This window comes from Pangasianodon hypophthalmus, chromosome 20 (assembly GCF_027358585.1).
Source record: "Pangasianodon hypophthalmus isolate fPanHyp1 chromosome 20, fPanHyp1.pri, whole genome shotgun sequence".
NCBI lineage: Eukaryota > Metazoa > Chordata > Actinopteri > Siluriformes > Pangasiidae > Pangasianodon > Pangasianodon hypophthalmus.
In genome coordinates, this window is record NC_069729.1 from 21,818,783 (window position 1) to 21,828,782 (window position 10,000).

General features: G+C 43.0%; 3 protein-coding genes across 8 annotated transcripts in view; 2 read left to right on the forward strand and 1 right to left on the reverse strand.

The window, feature by feature from the left end:
- The window catches only part of slc11a2 (solute carrier family 11 member 2), a 37,997-nt gene extending 32,956 nt beyond the window's left edge, over positions 1-5,041 (forward strand). For both annotated transcript variants that reach the window (XM_053226944.1, XM_053226943.1), the window contains one exon: positions 2,715-5,041. Coding sequence is in view for 1 of the 2 variants with exons in the window: in XM_053226943.1 (XP_053082918.1) it covers positions 2,715-2,777 (63 nt within the window). In the remaining variant the exon portion in view is untranslated. The remainder of the gene's footprint in view (positions 1-2,714) is intronic.
- Positions 5,042-5,140: 99 nt separating this feature from the next.
- LOC128317087 (HIG1 domain family member 1A, mitochondrial-like) lies at positions 5,141-8,480 on the reverse strand. The gene is made up of 4 exons (XM_053226950.1): positions 8,321-8,480; positions 7,975-8,073; positions 7,190-7,324; positions 5,141-5,935 (listed from the first exon to the last, which is right to left on the reverse strand). Exons 2-4 carry the CDS (start codon positions 8,060-8,062, stop codon positions 5,889-5,891), a joined length of 270 nt encoding a protein of 89 aa, XP_053082925.1. The 5' UTR covers positions 8,063-8,073; positions 8,321-8,480; the 3' UTR covers positions 5,141-5,888.
- A 645-nt stretch (positions 8,481-9,125) lies between these two features.
- Positions 9,126-10,000, forward strand: part of arfgap1 (ADP-ribosylation factor GTPase activating protein 1) — a 16,467-nt gene continuing 15,592 nt past the window's right edge. For 4 of the 5 annotated variants that reach the window (XM_053226948.1, XM_053226945.1, XM_053226947.1 and 1 more), the window contains exons 1-2: positions 9,128-9,413; positions 9,980-10,000. The exon at positions 9,980-10,000 is cut by the window's right edge and continues 39 nt beyond it. In XM_053226948.1, coding sequence (XP_053082923.1) covers positions 9,980-10,000 — 21 coding nt within the window. In that variant the 5' untranslated portion in view covers positions 9,128-9,413. Of the gene's footprint in view, positions 9,414-9,979 lie in introns of all 5 variants that reach the window. The other variant, XM_053226946.1, reaches the window with a different exon arrangement.

Here is a 10,000-nt window from a genome sequence, read left to right on the forward strand (position 1 = left end):
CACACACCCCCAACCATACACACACACACTAACACACACCTCCAACCACACACACACACACACACACACACACACCCCCAACCATACACACACACACTCACACACTAACACACACCTCCAACCACACACACACACACACACACACACACACACCCAACCATACACACACACCCCCAACCATACACACACACACTCACACACTAACACACACCTCCAACCACACACACACACACACACACACACACACACACACCCAACCATACACACACACACTCACACACTCACACACACCCCCAACCATACACACACTCACACACACCCCCAACCATACACACACACACACGCTAACACACACAGACGCTAACACACACACCCCCAACCATACACACACATGCTAACACACACACACCCCCAACCATACACACACACACACTCACACACACCCCCAACCATACACACCCCCAACCATACACACACACACCCCCAACCATACACACACACGCTAACACACACACACCCCCAACCATACACACACACACCCCCAACCATACACACACACACGCTAACACACACACACTCCCCCAACCATACACACACACACACACACGCTAACACACACACACCCCCAACCATACACACACTCACACACACACTCACACACACCCCCAACCATACACACACACACGCTAACACACACACCCCCAACCATACACACACTCACACACACCCCCAACCATATACACACACACACACACACACACACACTCACACACACACACACACACACCCAACCATTCACACACACACACACACACACAGTCACACACACCCCCAACCATACACACACTCACACACACACACACACACACACACACCCAACCATTCACACACACACACACACACACACACACCCAACCATTCACACACACACACACCCAACCATACACACACTCACACACACCCCCAACCATTCACACACTCACACACACACACACACACACACACACACACACACACACACACCCCCAACCATACACACACTCACACACACACACACAACCATTCACACACTCACACACACACACACCCCCAACCATATACACACACTCACACACTCACACACACACACACACACACACACCCAACCATACACACACACACACACACACACACACACCCAACCATACACACACTCACACACACACACACACCCCCAACCATACACACACTCACACACACCCCCAACCATTCACACACACACACACACACACACACACCCAACCATATACACACACACACACACACACACACACACACCCCCAACCATATACACATACTCACACACTCACACACACTCACACACACACACACCCAACCATACACACACTCACACACACACACACACCCCAACCATTCACACACTCACACACACCCCCAACCATTCACACACTCACACACACACACACCCCCAACCATATACACACACTCACACACTCACACACACACACACACACCCAACCATACACACACTCACACACACACACACACACCCCCAACCATACACACACTCACACACACCCCCAACCATACACACACTCACACACACACACACACACCCACCCCAACCATATACACACACTCACACACACCCCCAACCATACACACACTCACACACACACACACACCCAACCATATACACACACTCACACACACCCCCAACCATTCACACACTCACACTCACACACACACACACACACACACACACACACACACACACACACACAACCATACACACACACACACACACACACACACACACCCCCAACCATATACACACACTCACACACACCCCCAACCATATACACACACTCACACACTCACACACACACACACACACACACACCCAACCATACACACACTCACACACACACACACACCCCCAACCATACACACACTCACACACACCCCCAACCATACACACACTCACACACACACACACACACACACACCCCCAACCATACACACACTCACACACACACACACACACACACACACCCCCAACCATATACACACACTCACACACACCCCCAACCATACACACACACACACACACACACCCAACCATTCACACACTCACACACACACACACACACACACACACACCCAACCATACACACACACACACACACACCCAACCATACACACACTCACACACACCCCCAACCATACACACACACACACGCCCCCAACCATATACACACACTCACACACACCCCCAACCATTCACACACTCACACACACCCCCAACCATACACACATTCACACACACACACACACACACACACACACACCCAACCATATACACACACACACACACACCCCCAACCATACACACACTCACACACACACACTCACACACACCCCCACCCATACACACACTCACACACACACACTCACACACACCCCCAACCATACACACACTCACACACACCCCCAACCATATACACACACTCACACACACACACTAAAACACACACTCACACACACACTAAAACACACACTCACACACACCCCCAACCATATACACACACTCACACACACACACCCCCAACCATTCACACACACACACACACGCTAACACACACACACTTTGTAAATGGTGATGTTGACTTGCAGTTGTGTAACGTTGAGTTCTGTGTGTTTCTGATGTTCAGGTTGTGCAGAGCCACATGGACTCGTACCTGCTGAACAACCTCGACACAGACCTGCAGCGATAACACACACACACACACACACCTGGGCTTTATTATTATTATTATTATTATTATTATTATTATTATTACGTTTTAATTGAAATGAGTAAAGTGGACCAGGACACTGGACTGTCGCTTCCTGTAGTGCGCACTCCTTTTTGCGCACTACTTAGTGAAGTTTTGTCCCCTACGCTAAGCCGAATATTTCGATTTTAAATGTTTAGTGTTAAACTTCACGTTTCTGAATATTGTGTTACTGTCTATTGGTGAATTTGCATACAGCCAATAGGAGCGCAGGGGGCGTGTCTGTGTGCATAAACCCTGAAACAATCTCTATTTACATTCTATTATAATAAGCTACTGAAGCCCCTCCCACCACCCCACTGAGCCACGCCCACGTCTGCACCGGACCTGCTGCATCGCCGGAACACTGAGAGATTAACGCGGAAATCGTTTAATTTATCAGAAATGTTATTAAATAAGCAGTTTTAAACCTCAGTGTGTAAAAGAACAAAGAGCACTTCTAAATTTTATAAATAAAAGAAAGGAATAACACACTTCTGACCTGCTGTTGTAGGAAAATAATCCACGCCACCACACCAGAGCTGATTAATTCCCCATGACCGCACGTCCCCAAGTGTTTTATTCCTCCTACACCACAGCAATGTTTACAATTTTAATTTATTAATGAAACACACATTATACTTTTTATCCGTTAATGGTTACATTTAATGTCAGTGAAACAGGTTAGTTCCTGTTGTCACTTACGTTATAGCAGCTATAAACTCTCGTTCCCTCACCGTGAAGAAGCGTAAACTCCTCTGTCAGAGCGCTGACACTGGAGACTCCTTCCATAAAAACATCTCCTTACAGAAAACTTCACCACATCAGCGTTCACTGTACGAGTCCCTGGGAACGAGCCGTTACTATAGAAACGAGAGAATTAATATAAACCTGCACTACTGTCAGAGCTGCTGTTCTAGAAAACTAATCAACACCTTCTGAGTGAGGAATAAAAACTCACTGTGGTGTAAAAGGTTTAAGTGCTGAGTTATGAACACGCTGCTGTGTGGTGTAACTGTCAGATTTATGATCTGCAGCTTTAGGGATTATTTTAATGATTTTGTTTTATTTTGTAGCTGATTTTTGTAAATTATATTAAACTCAGATTTATCCAGTCCGTTTATTGAAAACATTGTGAGACCAAAAAGCGAGAGAGACGCTGAGAATTAAAGAGGTTTATTTTAACACACTCGCTGTCTTTCAGTAAATACGGTAAATTCCGCGTGTGCTGTTTGCTGTAATCGCACCATCAGCAGTTACTAAATTATTATAGTAATAATTATACAGATTATTAATTATATTCTGATTTAATGTCATTGTAGTGAACGTTACATTCCGAGTCGACTTTATCACGACTCCCCTCTGAATTTACAGACGATTTCTGTAATAAATAATATTTAACATTTATATTTATATCTAAATAATTTATATAAAGTATTAGCTGGATTCTACAGGACAAACTGTTCCAGGTGAAAGGTCACTGTTTGGGATTTTATCTTTTTTTACTCTGTGCCTTACACAACAGAAGGACAATCTTCTACAGAATCCTCATTCAGTTCTATTTCTTCTGGCCACGCCCCCTGACATGACCTGGCCACGCCCCCTGATGACGGTTACCACCTGCTCGTGCGATGACTCTCGCTGTGTCTCATTAGTGTTTATTCTGTAAAAGCACGATAAAGCTCGAGGCCGTTAACTCAGTTTCATTTATTTACATATTAATAATCAAACACAATGAGGGCAGTAACTGTTGTTAAGGGGCGTGGCCTGGTCAGATCAGGGCGGAGCTAAGGCAGGAAGAACAACAGGGTTTGTAACTGAAGCTGTCTGTAGGTCAGTCGTCATGGTGATGAGATGTTAATCTGCTGACAGCGTTAATAATGTTTATAATGTTTATATTTGTGTTTTTTGGGATATTTTTATGACACAATATGCAGATGAGCTGCTCAGACACTGTGAGTGATTTATAGTTAAACTCGGATTATAAAACAGATTATTTGTGACGTCTGATGGTTAATTTGTTCCACAAGTTTATTTTCTCTAACAGAAAAGAATTGTTTATTGTGTCTATTTATACACATTAATAATAAATTCTAATAAATAAATCTCAATGTATTTAGTGTTTATAAAATATAATGTTTATGAATTTTATTGTTTATAATTCTCAGTTATAATTGTGTTACTGTCTCGTCACATTCACAACACAATTAAATAAATAAAATAAAGTCAGCTTTAAAGCATCTTTGTTAAAGTGTAATAAATATTAGTGTAATTATTTTAAAATGTTCCCTGATGACTGAGAAGTTTTCACAAAACACAAAATGTTCGTGTGAGACAGCAAAATATTTTATTTTTAATTATTATATAAGCTCCGAAAAAACCCTACAAAATTAATGCAAATTAAAATTCTAAAATAAAACATTTTTCACCTCAAATTTAAATTAAAAACAGATCAGATGTGAAGCCGATGCTCGAGTTTCCTGCTGCACAAAAACCTTAAATCACTTTAAATCAGTGTTTAATGATCAGAGCTGTGACCGTTACACTGCACACTAAATTAACTTTAACACATTAATGAATGCTGCAGAGGATTAATTTACAGTCAGCTTCAGAAATATTGGCACCCTCCATAAAGAAAGATAGTGTGTGTGTGTGTGTGTGTGGTTAATGAACTCACACTGAAATATGAGCGAAGTCCTGCCTTTAATTTGAGTATTTTTTACATTTATTGTAAAAAAATAAATAAATAAAAAGTCTTATTGAAGAAAACCACAAAGGCATCTTCACAAATCTTTATCAAGGGTGCCAATACTTCTGGAGCTGGCTGTCCTACAGATCCACGGAAGAATGTGGTGAGAATTCTATCTATGAATAAAATGAATGTCTCTGCACTTGTTCATATATGACTATATCTGCACTGTGTATATATTTTATATCTCCGTGATCATTAATAGGAATTTGGTGCTAAAACAGAACTACAGTTTATTCTTTAGTGCTTAATTGAGTGTAAATTAAGTGAATAAATAAACAGCTGGAATAAATTCAGTGCAGATGTGGAGCAGTTCTGCAGGTTCACTCACGAGGAGCCAGATATTCCTTATACATCGAGTACATCACACCTGCAAGACACACACACACCTGCGTTACAGTCAGCAGTAACATTTATGCACTGGGACACGCCCACCGGACCGGGACACGCCCACCGGACCAGGACACCCACCAGCACCACTCTGCACAGATCGCTTTAGTGTGAAAGTGTTAGCAGTAATGTGAGGTTTGAAAGTTAATTGCTGAGCGTTTCTCTTTAAACCTGTGGAAATGAATCATGAGTCAGGTGTGTTTGACTCCTCGTCGCAGTGAGACAATAAACGCTCAATCCGCTCGCTCGCTCGCTCGGTGGTGAATCGGTAGATCATGTGCAGGAGTGTGGGCACTAGGACCCTGTCTCACTACACACTGGGACGCTGATGACTCAATTCCCGTTGTCATGCCGACGTTTTCGCATTGTAAAACGTCACCACTGGCGTTTATCACCAGCAGGCAGGAACGATATCTTTCTGACGTTACATGTCGTATAAATTTGTTCGCTTAATCACACGCGTTTCTGTCACGGTGCTTAGATCAGGATCGTAGCTCGCTAGCGGATTAATGCCCTGACTGCCGGGGCGTTAGTTCAGTAGTCAGGGCGTTAGTTCAGTAGTCAGGGCGTTAATTCGGCAGTCGGGGCGTTAGTTCAGTAGTCGGGGCGTTAGTTCAGTAGTCGGGGCGTTAGTTCGGCAGTCAGGGCGCTCAGGACGCCCTGACTACTGAACTAACGCCCCGATTGCCGAATTAGCGCCCTGACTACTGAACTAACGCCCCGATTGCCGAATTAGCGCCCTGACTACTGAACTAACGCCCCGATTGCCGAACTAACGCTCTGACTACTGATTGAGACACAGAGAAGCCCTACACATGCTAATTATTAGCGCATAAACCTGAGACAAAAATATACTCACCTTTTTACCTTCTCTCACACTGAGTGTGTGTGTGTGTGTGTGTGTGTGTGTGTGTGAGTGAGTGAGTGAGTGAGTGTGTGTGTGTGTGTGATTGTAGGATTTATATGGAACCATCTTTTATTTTTTGGAACTGATCCAAACAGGGTCAAGGTCACAGCAAGGTCACGTGTTCAGCAGCCCACTTCCTGTTTGCAGTTTATTCTAAAGGGATTTGAGGCTCAAACGTGAGTAAGGCAGAGGGACGAGGCTCTTCACTCACACTGAAGCTGTAATTCTGCGATTAACTGTCGCTATTATAATCACGCTCGGGGTTCCCGGAATAGACTCCAGACCCCCGTGATGAAGATAAAGCTCTCGAGATAAATTTATCCTCACCGAGTGTCATGGCGCCGACCACGAAGCCCTGAGCCCGGACCCGCATGTGTATCAGGTGGACAGACATTTTAGTGTCTCCACGAGATTTCAGCTTGTACAGTCCGTACGCCACGACTCCGAGGAAGCCCGCCATTCCTAAACACACACACACGCGCACACACGCGCACACACACACACACACACGCACACACACGCGCACACACACACACACGCGCGCGCACACACACACACACACACGCACACACACACACACACACGCACACACACGCGCACACACACACACACGCGCGCGCACACACACACACACACACGCACACACACACACGCACACACACACACACGCACACAACATTAAAGACAGTTATAACAGCACTGTTCTTTACTGGACTAGCGAGAGAGCAAGCAGGAGAGTGTGTAGCGTCTCAGTGAAGATTAAACTCTACAATAAAACCGTAAACATTAACTGATAGAGCTGCAGATTTAAATCAGAATGTAATCCTGCGATACGAAGAAACTCGGGCGGAGACAAAACTTCAGTCAGTCAGTAAATCTGAGATTTAATAAAAACTGTGAGGAGTGAATTAGTAATAAAACACAGCATTAAAGTGGGACGTGAGTTAGAAAAGCAGTTTAACGTCAGACCAGTCTGATGATGATGATAATAATAAAAATGTCCTTCAGTCAGCGGCGGTGATTTCACACGTCTCACTGTGAATATTATTTTAATTCAGATTTTAAACGCTGCAGTATTAATGTCACTGCAGCAGCAGGAGTGTGTTATTCACCTATAGGGACAAACGGAGACTCTTTGGCCTTCCTCATTAACTTGGAGGACTGATCCTCCTCTGCAGACCAGCTACCGCTCGAGCTCATTATCCAGATAACTAGAGAAAAAACAGAACACAATCCAGTTAGTGAGAAACTGACATGAAACAGCTGCCACTTCCTGCCATTTTACTGCTAACATCTGCCTTTCTGTGCCTCTTCCACAGCTGCTATAACCTTTAACACTAATGAATAAACACAGAAATAAACACCACTATTAGTATTATTGTTGTTATTATTGTTATTATTATTATTATTGTAAGAGGAAGAATCTTTGCTCATTAGGAAGAGCTCTGTGTTACTTACATTAGAGCAGATGAACAGATACAGAAATGTAAATCCAGACACTTTGTGCTGTGTAACGCTGCGAGCTCCGTGTTATTAAGGCGTTATAAGCGGTTATAACGCGCTCAGCAGCCGGCTCTCTCACTGCTCTCCGCACGCGATGGGAGCGACGTCATTAACGGTGTCATTGCGTCATACCGGAAGTAAATTCGCAAAAGAGCGAATGAACCGGCTTCTTTTAATAAAATATAAACTCTGATTCGTTTCATGAGTGTTGCTCTGTGATATAACGGTATATTAGAGGCATTAAATGTTTAAATATATGTATAAATATTTGAAAATTTAATTAAGTGCAACCTCGCGACGCGAGAGTTGTCTTAACCAATCAGAGACCTCGGTTTTATCCGGGTATTGCAGCTGCAGGCTACAGGCTAGCTAGTTAGCAGCCGAGTGAAATTATGAACGCTAGCTAACTGCCTGGCGCAAAAGTCAACATTTTCAATGTAGATTCAAGTAGAGAATATTTGCATAAGGATCTAATTATAAGCATGACTTATAATACAGACAAGCTTATTAGCTTATTTTTTTTCTTTTAGCGAAGATAGCTAAACTCAGATCAGCGCAGGTTAGCTAGCTATGCGGAAGCGCGGGGGGTTGTGGGAGATGTAGTACAAAACTACAAAAAATATTAAATACAAAATGATATATATTATATATTAAATATAAATATATATTTCAAGGTAGTTAACATAAAAAATATAAAATCTTAGGCAAAAATAGATGCAGTATGTAATCCGGAAGTGAAAATAAACGGCTGAAATGAATGAAAGGAGTTCACTTCCGCTACCGGTGTGACGTCACGCGCTGGTTCTGTACTGCCAACGCAGCAAAGCGAAGAGCAGAAATCTGTACATTAGAGGCGTGATGACGTCGTAGCGCTTTAGTGTAAAGACTCGGGGTTGTGCTCGGGCTCTGTGTTTATGGACACTAAGCGATAAAGCGGAATCATTTTATAGATTAGGCTTTAAATCAGCTCGTTTATCTCAGAACCAGCAGCTACACCACCATCCTCCTCCTCCTCCTCATCCTCAGCCCGGTCTTCATCACTGATCAGGTGCGCGCGACTCAACTTTATTACTTTTACTCTGCTGTATTTTCATTAAACTGCGTCTTTACGTGCTGAAAGTGAAGTTTATCAGCTTGATGAGGGTTTACGGTGTAAAGTGAGGAAAGCTCTGAGGCCTGAGGCAGTAGAATGAATAAATGTTTAGACATTAATGTGTAAATTAATTATTGTGTAATTTGAAGTGTGTAAATGAATGTGTAATTGATGATAATGTGTATTTTGAACTGAGCTGAGTTTCAGACTTTACAGCTGATTTATTCACATTCAGGGTTAAGAGCTGAAGCATTTACTGTAAATAAATACAGCTTTAATGATAGAGTTATTTACACTGTCGCTATATAACTGTCTAACCTTCTGATATTATATTTAAATAAGTTTTATTACTGTGAAATTATTCCTCAGTGGGACTGGCAAACTTTCACATTCACTCTGATATACGGCCTTTCTTTAGTATTATTATTATTATTAGGAGTAGTAGTACTATTAAGTTTTTTTATTTACACATTTACCTGTGTGTGTGTGTGTGTGTGTGTGTGTGTGTGTGTGCTGTACAGATGGCGAGTCCTCGAACCCGA

Bases quoted from the DNA above. Each gene is read 5' to 3' on its own strand.
- LOC128317087 (XM_053226950.1), bottom strand. From the start codon at position 8,062: ATGAGCTCGAGCGGTAGCTGGTCTGCAGAGGAGGATCAGTCCTCCAAG. The intron at 7,325-7,974 runs GTGAATAACACA...GTGTGTGTTTAG, and splicing joins GTCTCCGTTTGTCCCTATAG to GAATGGCGGGCTTCCTCGGA. The intron at 5,936-7,189 runs GTGAGGATAAAT...TGTGTCTTGCAG, and splicing joins GGTCGGCGCCATGACACTCG to GTGTGATGTACTCGATGTAT.